General features: G+C 46.6%; 1 protein-coding gene and 1 long non-coding RNA gene across 2 annotated transcripts in view; one reads left to right on the forward strand and one right to left on the reverse strand.

The window, feature by feature from the left end:
• Positions 1-2,151, reverse strand: part of WNK1 (WNK lysine deficient protein kinase 1) — a 109,054-nt gene extending 106,903 nt beyond the window's left edge. The window contains 1 exon segment of the mRNA XM_040972197.1: positions 878-2,151. Coding sequence (XP_040828131.1) covers positions 878-1,654 — 777 coding nt within the window. The 5' untranslated portion in view covers positions 1,655-2,151.
• Positions 2,152-4,003: 1,852 nt separating this feature from the next.
• LOC121151063 overlaps positions 4,004-19,515 on the forward strand; it is a 63,378-nt gene continuing 47,866 nt past the window's right edge. The window contains exons 1-2 of the long non-coding RNA XR_005883116.1: positions 4,004-4,189; positions 18,698-18,752. This is a non-coding gene — a long non-coding RNA (uncharacterized LOC121151063). The remainder of the gene's footprint in view (positions 4,190-18,697; positions 18,753-19,515) is intronic.

Consider the following 19,515-nt stretch of genomic DNA (forward strand, 5'->3'; position numbering starts at 1 on the left):
TCCCAGGTACAAGCACGGAATCAGTGTCTGCCTATGAAAACAAGTGTCAGACCAAAGCTGACAAGCCGATTTTTTTTTCTTTCTTTTTGGAAGAAAAAGGTCTGCTACCTTTTCCTAAACTAACTACCAACTTAAACTACTAACTTAAGAAAAACTCATGAAATCCTGACGTTCCTAAGGAACCTGTCAGTCTTAAACTTCCGCACGCTGTCAGTTCCCTTCCACAGCTGACAGGGCTCTGGCCATTTGAAAGGTGGGATGCAAAGGATTCATAGTTGATGGATACCTCAAATTCCGAGATCACCCCATTACTTTCATATCCTGTTTCAGCGTGCTCAACCTCCTTGGCAAGGTGATGGCTGATGGCATTTTTCTTGTATGTGGCTGTTTTTCCCCCTCGGGGTACCCGCCTCTACCAATACCCACGTCCCCCCGCCAGGGAGGAGGGCAGTCCAGCAACAGGTAGTCTACGCTCGGCTAACTACAACACACTTGTCAACTGAAGCGACAGCCCGTTACTCACACCACAGAAACCTCCCCGAGAGGTAAAAAGGCAGCACCGAACTCTGCAAGTTCAACTCAAAAGTTCAACTCCAGCAAACTTTTCTATGGAGATTCAATCAGCCGAAGCACCTCCAGGTAGGGCGGTGGAGTGGATGTCCCAGTGGAGGCCAGCCACCCCGGAGGCACCTGCAGGAGGCCCAGCATCCCACCCGGGGGACACAGGGGGCTCTGCTCCTCCGAGACGTCCGGGCACCCACCAAGCACGCCACTCAGCCGAGGGGCAGCAGGGCAGGCAGGCAGGCAGGCAGGCAGCCCTGGCCTTCCCCAGCTGCCCTCGTGGCCCTGGCATGGGGGAGGCGGGGTGGGCTTTTACCTGCAGCTCGCACCAGGCCACTTCCACGGTGGTCTCCGTGTCCAGCCCTTTGTAGACCGTCTTGAAGGAGCCCCGGCCGATCTCGATGTCGAACTTGAGGAAGCGGCCGTCGTTGGACATGCCCACGGCCTTGGTCTCCAGCTCCTCGATGTCGTCCTGCGCCTGGGGCTGGCTGCTGCGCTCCTCGGGGCCCGCCTCCCTGCTGCTGCCACCGCCGCTGCCACTCCTGGCTGCTGCCGCTGCCGCCGCCGCCGGGCCTCCTCCGGGGACCCCGGGCCGCTCCTGGCCGGCTGCGCTCGGGGCTGCTGCGGATGCTGATGCTGCGGATGCTGATGCTGCTGCGGATGCTGATGCTGCTGCGGGGGGCTCCCCGGGGCCCGGCGCGGCGGACGGCGGGGCGGCGGGCGGTGGGGCTGCGGGCCGGGCCGGCTCGGGGGGCGCCCTGGGCTGCGATGGCTGAGGCTGCGGAGGGCCGGCGGGAACGGCCAGGCCGGGCAGCTCGAGGGCCGTGGCGTTGGAGTCGCAGATGACGCTGCGGCGGAAGAAGCGGTGCTCGGTGGTGGTGGCGGTGGCCGAGGCCGAGCCGCGGCTGTCCTTGTCCATGGTGTGGCGGCGGCGCCGGTACTCGTCGGTCCTGCCGGGCGCCGGCTCGCCCAGCCTCTCGCCCACCGACGAGTCGGAGCTCGAGCCATTCTTGGGGGCGGCGGGCGCGGGCGGCGAGAGGAAGAGGGGTGCGCTCGGGGTGCTGCTCTGCTTCTCGGGGGCGCCGCCGGACATGGTGGGGGGGAGTCGTCCGGGGTGAGCGGGCTCGGAGGTGTGGATGCAAAAAGGGTGCCGGGTGGCCCCGGGGCTCGCTCTCTCTCTCCTCTCTCTCTCTCTCTCTCTAAGTCAGCAGCGAGCGGCCGGCCCGCAGGCTCGGCGGGATGCGGGGCCCGGGCTCGGCGGGCTCGTCGGGGGCCGATCGGGGAGCGGAGGCGCCGGCCTTAAGGCTGCCCCGTCCGCTTCCATCCTGCGGCGAGCGGCGGCCGGCGGGGCTGAGGCAGCAGAGGCGCCGCAGTCATGAGGGGCAGGGCCCCCCGAGGGCCGGGCGGACGCGGCTGGACACTTGGCCCCGGCTCTCCCCGCCTGCCCGCCCCGAGCCGGGCGGCCTAGGCCCCGAGGGCGGCGCGGAAGGGACGAGCTCCGACGCCCGGGCGGTGGCAGCCTCGGGGCGGCAGTGGGAGGGGCCGAGGCGGCGAGGGAGGCCGCCGCCCCGGGCGCCCGGCTCGCTCTGTCCTCTCTCTCTACCTCTCTTTCCCTCTCTCTCTCTCTCTCTCTCTCTCTCTCTCGCTCTCTCTCTCTCTCACGCGGCCGCGCGCGCGCGCCCGGATCCCCTCACCCCCAAGTCAGGGGGATCGGGTCTCACCCCGAGAACCCATCAGCCCGGATGGGGGGGAGGGGGAAAGGGCCACAAGAAAAGCCGCGAAGCTTCGGTGCCTGAGGAGCGGGCCCCCCCTTCCCCAAGGCCTCCCTTCCCGCCCCGGGCCTGCCGAACCCCCGTCTCTCCTCCCGGGCCCGGGGCCCAGGGGAGGCTGAGGGAAGGGAGGGAACGGTGGGGAGGGGAGGGCCGCTCACCGCGGGCCCGAGCTCCGCTGCTTCTCTGAGCCGAGAGGAAAGGAGACCGAGAGGACTGGGTGGACGGGGCAGAGGGAGAGGAAAGAGCAGTTCACCCCGACCAGGCGCCTTCTGTCACCCCAAGACGGCGGTGCGGACGGGCAGGAGGGGAGAGGAGCCGCGTCCGCCGGGGAAACTCTCCGCGCTAAATGGCGCCGGGAGTCTCAAGCCTCCACACAGCCCGCGCCGACCCCGCCCCCCGCCGCCCGGGGCGGCCCCACCCCCACCCCGCGCCGGGGCGCGCGCGCGCGCAGGCGCGCCAGGGCCGCACCCCCCTGGGACTTGTAGTTTACACACGGGAGGGCTGAACGGAGCGGAGGGGTGTCGCGCCTACGACTCCCGTGATGCCCTGCGGCCCCCTCGGCCTGTGGCTCATGGGACTTGTAGTTTTCCTTGGAAACCGCCCCCTTCTGGAAGGCCGACGGGAGCGTCACCGTGGGTCGTTCAAACCCCATCCTGAAGTCAGCGCTAGCTGGGAAAATTATTATTTAGGGATTTATTGTGATAAAGGGAAAGTTAGAAAAAAGGAAAAGAAAAGGAAAAAAAAAACCGGGAGGGAGAATGAGAGGAGAGACTCCCATCATGCTCTGCTTAGGCCAGAGGGCCTTTAGGGTTGCCATGCAATGAAAAATGATCTGTTGTTCATCTTTAATGGAGAGTGTTGAGTGACTGTCGGGGAGGAGGGAAAGGGTAAAGCCAGATAGCTTGGGCTCCAAGATACTTGGTGACGCTTGCGCATGAGGTTACTGTTCAGTGACCGGAGAGGGGGTGCTCGCTCTTGCATCCTCCCTTCCCTCGGCCACCAGGACACAGTGTGAGCTCCAGCCACAGTCCTGCTGGTTCCCACTACTCAGAAGTCAGGATCGCCAGGAGCCGTCTCATCGCGGGTGGGGAGGACGACCTTCCTGGCCGAGATGAAAGCGGCACCTCTTCTGCGCCTCTGACCGCAAACTTGAAGTCTGAGTCGACTTCTGCCCTACTTAGTTGACTCAAACTCATTTTCGGTCTTCGGTTTGCTCAATGGCTCCCTGGACAAGACCCCTCCCCCGCCGTCTTCCCGCAGAGCCGCCGGAACGTGCACGTGTCGGTGCACACAAAGGCTCCGGCCGCGGGACCCCCGGGCCCACGAGGGCACGCTGGCCTTGCAGGAGGGCATCCTGGCGCTCCCTCTGGAACTGCCCCCTCCCCAGAGCGGGCAGGTGACGAGCGCCAGGGAGCACCCGGCCGGGCGGGCAGCCGCTCCGGGGAGCCCGGTGGCAGTTACCCGTCTCGGCCCAACGGGTCGGAGCGGGAAGCGCTCAAACGTACGCAACCGCATCCGCGCGGCCCTGGGCGGCTGCGGGTCCCGGGCGCCCGCTAGGGGGCGCGCTGCGGGGCGCGTGAGGGCCGGCCGGGCGGGCGCCGCCTCTGAGGGCGCCCCGAGGCCGCTGTGGGGGCGACGCCTCGTCGGCCGCCCTGAGGCCACCGAGGCCACCGGGCTCCGAGGCCACCGGGCCCCGAGGTCACCCAGGCCACCGGGCTCCGAGGCCACCGGGCCCCGAGGTCACCCAGGCCACCGGGCTCCGAGGCCACCGGGCGGGCGCTCCACCGAGGGGCCGGGGACGCTGGGGTGTCCTTTCTTGTCACAAGAAGACACTCGCAGAAGAACCACACTCGCAGGTAACCAATCACTGTTAAGGTTCGTGAAGCTGGCAGGCGATAGACACCTTGATTACTGCACTAATAGGGTTCCATTGGTGTGAGAAAACAGGTCCCATTCTTTGGCTGTGGTCGTGCTACATTTCATTATGGTGCGTGTAATTAACGGTTTATCTCCAGTCCTGAACCTAGTATCAACAAGGGAGGCAAGGACTGTCACGTGAATTTTTGTATTGGATTTCATGATCAATTGTTGATTTAATAACCCAAAAGGGGGGGGGCGGAGGGAGAAGAAAGAAAGAGTCTGCTTTTAAACATAAGGGCAACCAATAACAAATTAGCGGATTAATACAGTTCATTATATTCACTTTTTGGCTCCATTAAAAAAAAAAGGGTGGGGGGACGATTTCTGTTTGGTTTTTAAAGGATTTCATTTTTGCACTCAAACTTCCACCACACTGCCCTAAACACAAGTGCCTTGACAACAACCCAACCCTATGGACAATGTCTTTTCGCCCACGAACAATGAAATTCATTGTAAATAATTTAATGAAGCGTTGACTTAAAACCACATTTGCCCACGTGACAGCTTTTCTACTTGTCTAATGTTAGTTTTACTTATGAAAACATACAATTTTAAGGGCATAATCATACTGTATATAACGGTTAAGCCTAAAGCTTGCACCGCTTGACTGCTTTGCTATAAACAATCAACTCGGTTCTCTTTTCAGTGCTGACTGACCTCCAAGTACCATGATCGCTTCTGTTACTCGTTCTATAAGCTAATAATGCTTTTCCTCCCTCTGTCATTTGAACCGTCAAGTAAGAAAAAGAACCTGTTGCCCTATAAATCCGTGTAGCTGTGAGAACAGGCAACACGCAACCAGGAGGCAGTGAGTTAGCTAAACTGGAACACTTGACTTCTTTGTAGAAAAATACAGTTTATGCTCTTCCCTCAGCGTGGTGCTGCTCATGTTCCCATAGGCTTCTTCCTGCTTTCCATCTAGTCCCATGGTGCACGCAAGTGGCCCTTGCCATTGTCCAACTCATCTGATTCAGACAGTAACTGATTTGTCCTGAAAATCCACTTTATGCTAAACGTAACATATTTCATAGGGTAGCTTCTTGAAGTGTAAGGAGAAAAGTACCATACAACGCATTTCTCTATTTCCTATTTTGTTTTCTTGCCTATGGGTAACTTATTTTACCTGCCATCTTCAAAGAAAGATGTTACAATCAGGTAGTTACATAATAAATATATTGAAAACTTTAATTAAAAATATTATTATAAATAAAATTATAAATTTATTATTTCAAATTGTTATTATAATAAATTGGATGGACGATTTGCCTCACATCACAGTGTATTGTAAGGGGCCAGCACCATGGCATATAGCCTCCACCTGCAGTGGCAACATCCCATAGGGACACTGATGATCCCACTTCCGGCTATTCCACTTCCAATCCAGCTTCCTGCTAATGTGCCTGATGAAGCAACAAAAGATGGCCTAAGTCCCTGGCCCCTGCAGCCACTTGGGAGAGCTGAAAGAGGCACCAGGCTCCTGGCTTTGGACCAGCCCAGCTCTGGGTATTGTAACCGTCTGGGGAGGGAAACCGTAAATCACACATCTCTTCTGTCTCCCTTTCTTTCTCTATAAACCTACTTTTCAAATAAAAATAAACAAATCTTTGTAAAAGTATTATAAGACCATCACATTTCTATGGCTTTAAGATTTATAAACAGAAGAAGGAATACAAAATGAATGTAAGGAAAATTCAATTCAATTCATGAATGTAAGGAAATTTACATGTGGGGCAAATCGTCCATCCAATTTATTATAATAACAATTTAAAATAATACATTTATAATTTTATTTATAATAATATTTTAAGGAAATTTCAATAATGAGTAAGATGGCATTTCAAGTGGCACAAGCCAACAAATAGGGTTGGTGCAATTAGTTCTTCACTTTAAAAAATATACTAAGCCAGTATATACCTCACACTATTCACTTAGATTTAAGAATTAAATTTTATGTTAAAGAGCTTGAAAGAATTTTTTTGGAGGCCAACACAATGGCTGAATCGGCTGTCCTTCAAGCACCGGCATCCCATGTGGGCACCGGTTCGTGTCCCGGCTTCTCCACTTCCCGTCAGCTCCCTGCTTGTGGGCTGGAAAAGCAGAGGAAGGTGGCAAAGCCTTGGGACCCCACCTCCATGTGGGAGACCAGGAAGAAGTTCCTGACTCCTGGCTTTTAATGTGCTCAGTTCTGACCAATAAGGCCATTTGGGGAGTGAACCAGTGGATAGAAAATCTTCCTCTCTGTCTCTCCTCCTCTCTGTATATCTGCCTTTCCAATAAAAACTAATAAATCCTTAAAAAATATTTTTTTAAGTGTGGGCCATGCATCTGGGGAATGAACCAAAGCCTGGGAGATTACTCTCCCTGTCTCTCACTTTCTTTCTCTGTCTTTCCTTCTCTCTGTAATTTCGCCTTCAAATAAAAACAATTTTTTTCAAAAAGGATTTCTTTAAATATTTGTTTTATTTTTATTGGGAAGTCAAACAAACAGGGAGAGGAGGAGAGACAGAGAGAACGACCCTCTATCCGATGATTCACTCCCCAAGCAGCCACAATGGTGAGAGCTGTGCTGATCTGAAGCAGGAACCCAGAGCCTCTTCCGGGTCTCCCATGAGGATGCAGGGTCCCAAGACTTTGGACCATCCTTGACTGCTTTCCCAGGCCACAAGCAGGGAGCTGGATGGGAAATGGGGCTACTGGCACCCATTTAGGATCCCAGTGCCTATGAGGCAAGGACTTTAGCCACTAGGTTACTGCACCAGGCGCTCAAGCTGGGACACTTACCCCACAACAACACAAGCACTAACTCCACAATTTAAAATGTTTTAATGTTTTTAGTTAAAAAGAAAAAATACTATGAAAACATTAATCAGAAGAGGAGTGTTTATATTCATACAAAACAAAACTATAACAATGGAAAGCTCAATTCTTTGAGAAAACTTCAATCCCAAATTAGAGTCGAAATTATTAAACTTGTAGAGGAAAATCTTTGTAAGCTTCGGTTAAGCAAAGAACTTTTAGGGTACAAAAAGTACAAACCATGAAAGAAAAGAAATGTTATGAACCTGAAGTTCAGAAAAATTAGAAATTTTGTTTTTTTTTTTAAACAAACGAATGTTGCTATGAATATTTAAAGTATATAATGTGATTTTTCTGGGACAAATAAAAATCCTAAAATAGTCACCATAGTGAAGCAAAATTAACATATACACGGAAATTTTTGTTCTTAAATAACAAGGTTCCAGATTGGGAGTGAACATTGTAAAATAACTTTACATTTACAATTTAGTATTAAAATCAAACAATAAAATGTGCAAACCCAATGAACAGATACTTCAGAAAATGAGAAATCAATGGCAAATAAACACAAGGAAAGATGTTTCCATTACACTGTCACTTAGGAAGTGAAAGTTAAGTCCACAATGAAATATTGCCACCCACACATTAAAATGATTCAAATAAAAAAACCGGGGAGTATCATGTGTAGACAGGACATAGAAAAACTAATTCTCTGATATATTGCTGGTGGGAGGATAATGGTAAAACCAGTTTGGAAATTAGCTTGACTTTCTAATAATCCACTTACCATATGGTCCAACATTTCTTCTGAGACTTATTTACCCAGGAGGAATAGAAACAAGAATTTGAATGGAAATTTTCACAACAGTTTTATCCATGATGGCCTCAAAGTGGTAACAAGTCTACCACCTGGTGAATGGGGTCAGTAAATCATGATGCTTTCACATGATGAAATGCTACTCATCATTGACCTTGAAGAAGCAAACCTCTTAATGACACCGGTTGTGTGCACACACTTGATGCCAAGGCGACTGTTGAGCTCACTGTTAGATTCTCTGGAGAGAGCCTGGTCAGACATAGCCCAGTAGGGAGGAGACACCACTTGCTGGTCTGTGTTGTTCTGGGTCACATTGAAGGCCCTCAAAGCGATATAATTTTTTTTTTCCACTACCACTGACAATAACAAGTGCTGACAATGGAAAAGGTGGGGAAGGAAATTAGTAGGAAATTGTGACAAATGGCCATCAGAGCCAAATCATTTTAAAGGTCAACAAATCCATTTAGATGTTGTGATACCGTATGGACTTCTAATACATTGTAAGTTTTCAGGTTTTTTCAGGGATTTTCAAAGATGGTTCCAGTCAGATCTTTTTTAAAATGTCTTTCAGGAAAAAATATAAAGTACCAAGGACAGTCAATACATTAAAAAAAAAAAAAAAAAAAAGGAAGGTTAGAGCTGCTGAATACCAGAACTCACTCCGTAATTCAAATACTTTATAAACAATAGCCCCCGAATTTACACCTGGCCATTTATGCAACTCTTAAAGAGAAATGAGGCTGACAGTCTATTGGTTCACTCTTCACATGCCTTCAGTAGCAGGTGTGGAGTCTGGGGAGGTCAGGTGGGTGTCATTCCCATGGAAGTAACAAGGACCCCCTCCTTGATCCATCAGTGCTGCCTCTTGGAATACACATTAGCAGGAGGAGTTGGCCACTCTGATTGTGGAATGTGGCCATCAGAGTAACCATCATAACTGTTAGACCAAATGGCTTTTCTCAGCTCTATTTGGTTCAAGATTGGTTTTCTAGCTAGGCTTATAAATCTGTGTTTTTCTTTGTTAAAAGCTGTATTCATTTTTTTCATTCATCCATTCGTTTGTTCATTTAATTAGATCTTCTAAGCTGGGGCTGAGAAGTCAGGAGCCAGGAGCCTCTTCCGGGTCTTCCATGCAGGTACAGGGTCCCAAGGTTTTGGCCTGTCCTTAACTGCTTTCACAAGCAGGAAGCTGGATGAGAAGTGGGGCTGCTGGGATTAGAACCAGCGCTCATATGGGATCCCAGCGCATTCAAAGCGAGGACTTTAGCCTCTAGGCTATCGTGCCAGGCCCTCATAGCTTTAATTCTTAAAGCATGTTAATTAGTCTTAATAGATTATTGTACAGGACAGATAAATTCCTTTTTTTTTTTAAGATTTATTTTATTTTCATTGCAAAGTCAGATATACAGAGAGGAGAGACAGAGAGAAAGATCTTTCGTCTGATGGTCCACTCCCCCAAGTACCTGCAATGGCCGGTGCTGCACCAGTCTGAAGCCAGGAGCCAGTAACCTCCTCTAGGTCTCCCTGTGGGTGCAGGGTCCCAAGGTTTTAGTCCATCCTCTACTGCCCTCCCAGGCCACAAGCAGGGAGCTGGATGGCAAGCGGGGCCGCCGGGACCAGAATCCGCGACCACATGGGATCCCGGCACGTTCAAGGTGAGGACCTCAGCCACTAGGTCACTGTCCCTGGCCCAGGACAAGTAAATTCTTGTCCTGGGCCAGGGACAAGCACCATTTGTTTCACTGGCATCTTTCAATTCAAAGCTTTTCAGCTAGTCATATCCTTATTTTCAATCTCCTACAGTACTTGTCACCTAGGGAATACTCTGAGATTTAAAAAAAAAAAAAATGATAGAGTAATTGAAACATTGAAAGGGGACAAATTTGGTCAGAGAGTTACCCAGTTAGGCACTGCACCTGACCAGTAGATTTTCCCACGACCAAACGGAAGAGACATCCACATAAGGGATTCCTCCTCCCTTAGTTACTGACTGGGAAGACAGAGGCCTGGGTTAAGACATGCTGTCCTAGGCAGTTAGCAAGCCCAAAGGTGCTCTGTTCGTTCTCCTGGTATCCAGTGAGAAATCCTGAGAGAGGCCACTGAGTTAGCAGACGGTTATCAAAGCTTGAGTATTCCTTGCGCGGAACCTGGGGTTTTAACAATGCAAGTCTGGATATGCTGTGAATTCTCCAGACAAACTGTCTGGGCTCAAACTCTGGTTCTGTCCCTTAACCGCTATTTATTTAACTTGTCCAAGCTCTCTTAAACTCCCTCTGCCTCTTCCCTTATCTGAGAGACAGGCCTGATAACAGGACCCACCTCATCAGGTTGTTAGGCTAGATGACTAAGTGGATGGAAGTCAGCCAGAATAGGGTCTGACCATTAGTAAGCTCTGCAGAAATGTTAGGTATCACGGACACAATATTTGCACAGATTCTCTGAGGAGCACGACTATTGCATAAAACAATCATTAAATACCAACCCTAAATTAACTCCTAGTAACAATCTCCATTTCCTGTTCGGATAAATATATTACCTACTAAAAAAAAATGCTGTAGGGCATAGTGTCCTTTTATAGTTTGAATTTTTAAAAAAAGACTTGTTTGTTTGAAAGGCAGAATGACACAGAAATAGGAGACCCAGAGATCTTCCATCCCACTGGTTCTCTCTCCAGATACCAGGAACAGCTGGACACGGGCCCAGGGCTCAGACCAGCGCTCTGACATGGGATGCCGCAACACTGCTCTCTGCCCTTTGTTGTTGTTGTTGTTGTTTTTAATCAAAATTACTACAAATATTTTTAGGATATTTGTTGGAAGGAAGATGAAGAAGTGAGGGCTGGAAGACAAAGAATGCAGCCGTTCTATGGGGTGAAAGAGCTCCAGTGCATGACCCAGATTATCTCGCATTTAAATCAGCAGTTTCAACAAACACCAAAAGAAACACTAACTGCAGTGTCAGATGACAGAGGTGGAGGGATTGTTGGCTAATAGGACACCATGAGTATCAAACCAAGGTTTAAAACAATCCCAAAAGACTTGATTCATGAGCCGCATGTCCATGATTCATGAGCCGTATGTCCATATTCATGAACATACAATTTTAGAAAGAAGACTCTCAAGGTCTTAGCTTGGATTCACAGAATCAGCAGCACAAGCGGACTTGGTAGAGATTTTATTCTCAGCAAAATGAAAGGAAAGGAAGAGAGACAGAAAGGTGCCAACATTTGCCAAGATCAACAAGTTAAATATCAAAAGAACAAACCTGGACCCAGCACAGTAACCTAGTGGCTAAAGTCCTTGCCTTGCATGCACTGGGATCCCCTATGGGCGCTGGTTCTTGTCCCAGCAGCCCCGATTCCCTTCCAGCTCCCTGCTTGTGACCTGGGAAAGCAGTCGAAGATGGTCCAAAGTCTTGGGACCCTGCACCCGCATGGGAGACCTGGAAGAGGTTCTGGGCTCCTGACTTCGGATCAGCTCAGTTCTGGTCATTGCTGCCACTTGGGGAGTTAATCAATGGATGGAAGATCTTCCTCTCTGTCTTTCCTCTGCTCTGTATATCTGACTGTCCAATAAAAATAAACAAGTCTTAAAAAAAATAAGAGAACAAACCCAAGATGAAAGAAACCTTAGGCTCTATGGACTGTTCAGATAATACAATCCATAAATACCACTTCATAAGTAGGTCTAACGCATTGGAAAGCCTAAGGTAAGTTTGCATTCATTTAGGGGAATTTTCATGACTGACTCCTAAAGATGTGTTTGATCTCTCCTCCATAGGAAGAAAGAAAGAAAGAAAGAAAGAAAGAAAGAAAGAAAGAAAGAAAGAAAGGAAGGAAGGAAGGAAGGAAGGAAGGAAGGAAGGAAGGAAGGAAGGAAGGAAGGAAGGAAGGAAGGAAGAAAGAAAGAAAGAAAGAAAGAAAGAGGGAGGGACGGAGGAAGGAAGGAAGGAAGGAAGGAAGGAAGGAAGGAAGAAATGAACTTCAGAACCAGTAATCCATTTTATGATATTAATTCTGATCATTCTTTAAAAATAATATGTTCATAAAATAATTCAGCTATTAAGGTCCTAGGATGGCAAAAGGCTTAGAAGATGTGACCTGTGAAAACAGTTGAAACACTGGTAACAGTGAGGATATTCATGTTGGGGACATAATGGCATTCCTCAAATATCTGTCTGGGGGGACTTGTGTATGTAAATGGATTAGATTTATTCTGCGGGGTTTCAAAGGGCACAAGGGTGGAAATTACAAGGAGAGAGATTTCAGCTGGATGTAAGCAACAACTTGCTAATAATTAGTTACCCTAAATCCGACTCCATTGTTCTGCGAGCCAGTGACTTCTCAGCAGCTCATCAGGAGACACTGGCACTACGGGCTAATTTCACCCTGGATAGTACGTGGGAAGGAAGAACCACTGAAGACCCATTCAGCTCTCGGTGTCTGTCATTCCCTGATCCTTATCATCGTGGGGTAGATTCTAAGCACTCCTCCTACCCATCTCCAAGTACTCCGAAGAGTGAAGAGGGGAAGGCATTGTGTTGTGGGTTAAGCCCTTGGGACATCCTGTATCCCAGTGCCGGGGACTGAGTCCTGGTGACTCTGCTTCTGATCCATCTTCCTGCTAATGCAGTTGGGAGGCAGCTGTGAGGACTTGGGCGCTTGGGTTCTTCTGCTTCCACGAGTGATCTAGAAGGATGTCCAGGCTCCTGGCTTCAGCTTGCTACAGTCCTGTTAGAGTCCTTTGGGAAGCTCTCCTTCTCTCTCACTCGTCTTTCTCTCTCCCACTCTCTCCCTCTCCTTGTCATTCTGCCCTTTAAGTAGATAAATACAACTTTTAAAGCAAAAGGTATTCTTTAATCTGTCTTCTGCAGGTTTTTTTTTTTTTGGTTACATTTAATGGAACATATAAAATAACACTTTCCTTAAGGAAGAAATGGCTTAAATAGAATTACAAATCAGGATTTCAGATGAGTCTTGAAGAGCATTTAGAGATAATACACTCCTGTTTCCAACTCCACCCACTTTTAAAAATAGACAAAGAAACTGTGATCTAAGGAAACAAAAATGATTTGCCCAACATTCTGACATTTTTCTACTAGTCAGGCTTGTTAAAGCTACATCACTGTTTTTCAAACTGGAAAATGTTTGTTTTGGGTAAAAAACAAAAACAAAAAAGTACAACACTTTCCAGACCTCGTGCAGAATTATCTTTCCTTGTGATAAATATCTATTACACGATCATAATACTGTACATCACTTTCATTTTATAACTCAGGTTCACATTAAATGACTATGGAGTTTTCAGCTTTTCCCACCCCTCCCGACCTCTCTCCTCCCCTCCTGTCCCCTTCACCCCCCTCTTGTCCCTTCTCCTCCCCTCTCCTGAACCAGCAGATGGAAGATTTTTATCTTTCTCTCCTTCTGTCTATATTTATCTATATAAGTCTAAATAAATCTTAAGAAAAAACTGTAAGCCCACATAGCATCATCCTTGATGGTAAGTGACTGAATGTTTTTCTCTTCAACCTGAAGCAGAGAGGAAATGTCTAGATTTGCCAGTTCTAATCCATGTTTAACTCAAAGCTCAGGCCAGGGCAATGAAACAAGAAGGGACTGGAGAGTAGAAAAGTAAAAACGATGTCAATCTGTACTCAGCATGATCTTATACATAGAAAATCCTTACGAGGAACAGCCACGTGAAGAATGAGTTAAGCTGCTTCCTATAAAGCCAGCATCCCCTAGATAAACCATCCAAGTGCTGGCTGTTCCACTTCTCATCCAGCTCCCTAATGGTGACCTGGGAAAGCCACAAAAGAGGTCCTAAGTCCTTAGCCCTTCTATGCACATGAAAGACCCAGAAGTAGTTCCTGGTTTCTTGGTTTTTCACCAGCCCAGCTCCAGCAGTCACTGCCATTTGGGGAGTGAACAAACAAATGGAAGATCTGTCTATCTTTCCCTCTCCCTCTCTGTACCTCTGCCTCTCAAATAAATAAACTTTTCTAAAAAGTAAAAAAAAAAAAGAAAAATATCCTAAGGAACTCACTTTAAAACTATAAAATTATCTGATTCAACATTTTTTGAAGATTTATTGATTTTCATTGCAAAGTTAGATGTACAGAGAGGAGAGACAGAGAGAAAGTTCTTCTCTCTGCTGGTTCATTCATTCATCAAGTGGCTGGAGCTGAGCCGATTTGGAGCCAGAAGCCTCCTCCAGGCCTCCCACATGGGTGCAGGGTCCCAAGGCCTTGGGCCAGCTCCCTGCTTGTAGCCTCATTCCCAGGCTACAAGCAGGGAGCTGATGGGAAGTGGAGTACTTGGGACAAGAACTGGTGCCCGTATGGGATTCTGGCATATGCAACGTGAGAATTTAGCTATTGCGCCATAATGCTGGACCCTCTAGTTCAACATTTTAAAACGATAGTCAACACACAAAACTCCATTGTATTTCTTTATGGTAGTAATGGAACAAACCAAAAATAGAATTCAGAAAACAATTCCATTTTAAGAGTATGGAATAGAATTAAATACATAGGGGTTAAACAAACAAAGGAAATACAAATCTTATACTCTTAAAAAGTACCAAAGGTTTTGAAAAGAAATTTAAGATCTGAATAATTAGAAAGATATCCCATGCTCATTGTTTAGGAGATTATATTATTAAGATGGCAATATTATTTCTAAGTTAAACTACAGGATCGATGCAATCTCTGTCAGAATCAAAGTTGGTTTCTTTGCAAATATTGACAAGCTGATACTAAATTTGCCTGTTATTTCATGGGACTAGCCAAAATAGAGGTAAGCCCGGGTACCAAAGGATAGCACAAATCTACAATAATCAGGAGAGTGTGTTATTGGCTTAAATATAAATGTACAGATCAACAAAATTGGGAGTCCTCTCAATTATTGATGCAACAAGGAAGATAAGAGCATTATCAACAGGCAAAATGATCGTATCTTCAGCCTATGGTCCTGAGGACAATTAGACAGCCACAGGCAAATGAATGAAACGAATGGAATTGAACACCTCCTTTCCAAGAGGCAGAAATGAACTCAAAACGAACTGTAGACCTTAATAAAAGATCTAAGACCGTGAAACACCTGGAAAAAAACTTTGGAGTAAATCCCTGTGACCCTTAGCTCGATGAAGATTTTTAGATATGATACTAAAGCACAAGCAACAGCAGCCGATATACTGGGCTTCCAACAACTGAAATGACGTTTTAGTTATTTAAAGACCATCCTCAGAGCCCGTGTTGTGACACAATGCCAGCACCCTGTGTAAGCACCAGTTCCAGCCCCAGCTGTTCCACCTGCAAACCAGCTCCCTGCCCACGTGTCTGGGAAAGATGGGAGACTCGGATGGAATTCCTGGCTGTGGCTACACCCAGCCCTGGCTATTAAGCACATGAAGCTAACCAAGGAATGAGAGATTGTTCGCTTCCTATCTGCCTCAGTTGTCTGCCTTTCAAATAAATAAAATAAATTTTAAAACTTTAAAAAGACATCATCGACAAAGGCATATCCCATTAAATGGAGGAAATCGCTTTGCAGATCGTGTGTGTAAAAAGGAACATCTACCCAGAATATTTAAAGAACTCTTACCAATGAAAAAGACAAAGTCAACAATTTTCAAATGGGCTAAGAATTTGAGTAGATATTTCCAAAAATTAGAACACGCTGTTAACTCTCAGAGAAATGGCAATCAAAATCACCAGGATGATTACTCTCAAAAATAAAGATAATGAGAAGTATGCATGAAGGACATGAAGAAATTGGAACCTCCAGTCACTATGGATGGGGTTATAAAATGGTTTAGGAAATAACTTTTCATAAAGTTAAGCAAAAATTTATCAGGCAAGTCCAGCAGTTCCATTACAAGACACTTAACCAAAGGATATAATAACATATGTCTACACGAAAGCTTGTAAATGAATGCTCATAGCAAGTATTGTCCTTGATGGACCAAAAAATTGGAAATAACTAATAATCAACCAACATGAATAAAGTAAAGGGACTGACGTTGTGGTGCAGGGGGTTGTTACTGCCTTGGATGCTGGTATCTCATATGAGTACAGGTTCAAGCCCCAGTTGCTCCATTTCCAATCCAACGCCCTGCAAGCGTGCTTGGGAAGGCAGCAGTGGAAAGCCCAAGTGCTTGGCCTCCTGATTTCCACGTGGGAAGCTGAGATGGAGTTCCTGTTTCCCACTTTGATCTGCTCTAGCCCCGACTGTTGCAGACATCTGGGGGAGTGAACCAATAGACGGAAGATCTCTCTCTCCCCCCTCCCTCTGTAACTCTTTCAAATAAATAACTAAATCTTTGAAAACAAATAAACTGATCATTAATTGAACAAAAAGAAAACAAGGCTGGTACACGTTAGCGCACGGATAAACATGGAAAATATTATAGAGAATCTATTGTTAATTCCCTCCAACACAGCGATCACCTCAAACACTGTTTTTACTTCTGAAAGCTAAATTTGACTTTTGAAAGTACTTCTTTCTCTAGCTCTCTGAACATTTTAATGTTCTTGCCTGCTGATTTTAAAATATTATTTGAAAGCCAGAGCAAGACAGATTGTTCTTTGCTGGTTCACTTCCCAAATGGCTCCAGTGGCTGGAATTGGAACAGACTGAATCCAGGAGACTTCACCCTAGTTTCCCATGTGAAGGGCAGGTTCCCAAGGGCTTGTACCGTGCCATCTTCTCCTCCAGGCACATCAACAGGGACCTGGATTGGAAGCAGAGCAGCACTCTAATATGGGATGCCATCAGCTTAGGCAACAACCTAAACCCTCGTGAAACAGCCACAGTCCCTCTGCCTGCTAATTTTCATAACTCCATCCTGTCCAGGTCAGTTTGATTGATGAGTTACATTCCTCATTGTGAGTTTATATTTTCCTGCTTCTTTGTACGCCCAATTTTTCATACCATTCATTGTGAAATTAGCATGTTAGGGACTGGATATTTTTGTAGCCTCATAAATATTCCCGAGTTTGTACTGAGGCATGGTTACTTGGAGACAGTCTGATCCCTGAGGTCTGTTAAGCAGGACCAGAGCATCCATCAATTAAGAGCCACCTTTGTTCTACAATTAAGGAAAGCCCGTACTGAGTACATAACTTATGGGCCTGCGAATTGCAAGAATTCCAATCAGTGTACCCCCTGGGAAGGCAGCAAATGATGAGACAAGTTCTTGGGCCCCTGACCTGGAACATAAAAGATTTGGATGGAATTCCTGGCTCTTGGCTTCACACTGGCCCAGCCCTAACTATTGTATGCATCTGGGTAGTAAATCAGTGGATGGAAACATGCTTGCCCTCTCTCTACATCTACATCTATATCTATATCTTGTGCAAACCACTATGGTCAGGAGAGAATAATACAATGTGTGACTCAATGAAACAAAAAGTATGTATCATCTGCATTATTGTGTATGTAAATTTGTACATTTGTATCTTCTTGGAATAATTTTCTCGAAATGAAACTGTTGTGTCACACATTTTAGACCGTTTTTCAAATGTTCTCCTAGACAAATTTATAGCACCTGAACTTGTCAACAGTATGTAATACTTCTTATCATTACTTTGTTTATTGTTGCAAGCTAGCAAGTTAGTTATATTTCATTGCTTTTAATTTTCATTGTTTCAATGCAGCTCCTCTAGATTTTTTTTAAAAATGCACTTATTTAACTGGTCTGAGGAGCAGAGAGATAAAGACAGAAAAAGAGAGAGAGTGGATAAGTAGAAACCATCTGATGGTTCACTTCCCATATGCCTGCAATAATCGGCACCATGCGAAATGAGATCCAGGAGCCAGGAACTCAATCCCATGTGAGTGGCAAGGACCCAAATACTTGAGCAGTGATCTGTGGGTATCTTTGGCTGAGTTCCAAGTCCTATGCCAAATACCCTCTTCTTTGCAGTTCTTTGGTGAGCCCAGAAGTCAAAACTTTTTTTTTCCACAGACATTTACTCTACAGTGGCTATTTCCTTACTGCTAACTCTGTCTTATACGTAGCACTATTTTAAAATGTAAATTGTCTTCCTGTGTTTTGGATCATCTATCAAACAGTTTCTCATGATTTCTGTCTTTGATGTTGACACAGCTTCATGTAACTTTTTTCAACTGGCCCCAGTTGGCATGTAACCAGCTTCTCTTTAAGATTAACTATGTCAGAAAAAATGAAAAAAAAAAAAAAAAGATTAACTATGTCAGGCCCAGCGTGGTAACCTAGCAGCTAAAGTCTGACCTTGCACACAGTGGGATCCCATATGGGCACTGATTCTAATCCCAGCTGTTTTACTTCCCATCCAGCTCCCTGCCTCTGGCCTGGGAAAGTAGTCAAGGTGGTCCAAAGCCTTGGGACCCTGCACCTGTGTAGGAGTCTTGGAAGAAGCTCCTGGGTTTGGACTGGCACAGGTCTGACTGTTGTGTCCATATGGGGAGTGAATCATCGGATGGAAGCTCTTCCTCTCTATCTCTCCTCCTCTCTGTATATCTGACTTTCCAATAAAAATAAAATAAATCTTTTTTAAAAAATCACTGTGTCATGTATTAAAAACAACTTTGGAAACATGCTTCTTCTGTCCCTCGCTGTTCTCCTGTTTCTTACAAGATTTCCAGGGCTGCAGGCAGCAATTCAAAACACAGTTTCTCCCAAGAGGCTAATTAACAGGCAGTGCTTCTGTTATGGTTACCAAGTACATCAGTGACATGGGTTAAGAGGCAGATATTCTAGTTGACGTTGCTCTGTGATCATTAGTTTAAGAAGATGTGTGAAGGATGATACTGACACGTCCAGTAACAACACATTTGTTTCTCATTTAGGACCTTCTTAAAATCTCACTTGCTCTGGTCTGATAGCCGGCTGCTGCTTCCCAAGGTAAGCATTACTAGAATGCTGATTTGAAAGCAGGACTCTAACCAGGTATGTGACATGGGCATCTCAAGCAGTGACTTGACACCCACACATTGAAGCAAAAATTATTTCTATTTGAAAGACACAGTTAAACAGAGAAGGAGAGAGAGAGGGAAGAGAACTTCTATTTTCTGGCTCCCCAAATGGCTGCAGTAAGCCAGAGCTTCTTCTGAGTCTCCCAAGTTTGTGTGCAGAAACCCAAGGGCATGAGCTATCTTTTGCTACTTCCCCAAGCCATTAGCAGGTAGCTGGATCAGAAGCGGAGCAGCTGAAGCAGAAACCAGAGTCCATATGGGATGCCAGCATCGCAAAACAGAAGCTTAACTTACTACCTGTTCAAGACCCAGCTGCTCCACTTCTGATGCAGCTCCCTGCTAATGTGTCTGAGAAAGCAGGAGAAGATGTGCAGCCCAGCCAGCCATGGGCATTGTAGCCGGCTGGAAAATGAGCCAGCAGATGCAAGGTTTCTCTCTCTCTCTCTCTCTCTCTCTCTGTGTGTGTGTGTGTGTGTGTGCACGTGTGTCCCTCTTTGTAACTCTGTCTTTCAAACAAATGAATAATTTTTAAGGGTTTCTTTTCTTAAAAAGGAAATAGAATAAGCAGAATGCACTGCTTGGAAACTTAGCTTGACAGTGGAATACAGACATGTCCCAGAGGAGGCACTCAATATGCATCTTTTTAAGTTGAATTGGTTCTCTGTAAAAAGTAGGAAAATTTTTCTCTGTTA

This window comes from Ochotona curzoniae, unplaced genomic scaffold (assembly GCF_017591425.1).
Source record: "Ochotona curzoniae isolate NIBS_2020 unplaced genomic scaffold, NIBS_Ocur_1.0 contig_2235, whole genome shotgun sequence".
Classification (NCBI taxonomy): domain Eukaryota; kingdom Metazoa; phylum Chordata; class Mammalia; order Lagomorpha; family Ochotonidae; genus Ochotona; species Ochotona curzoniae.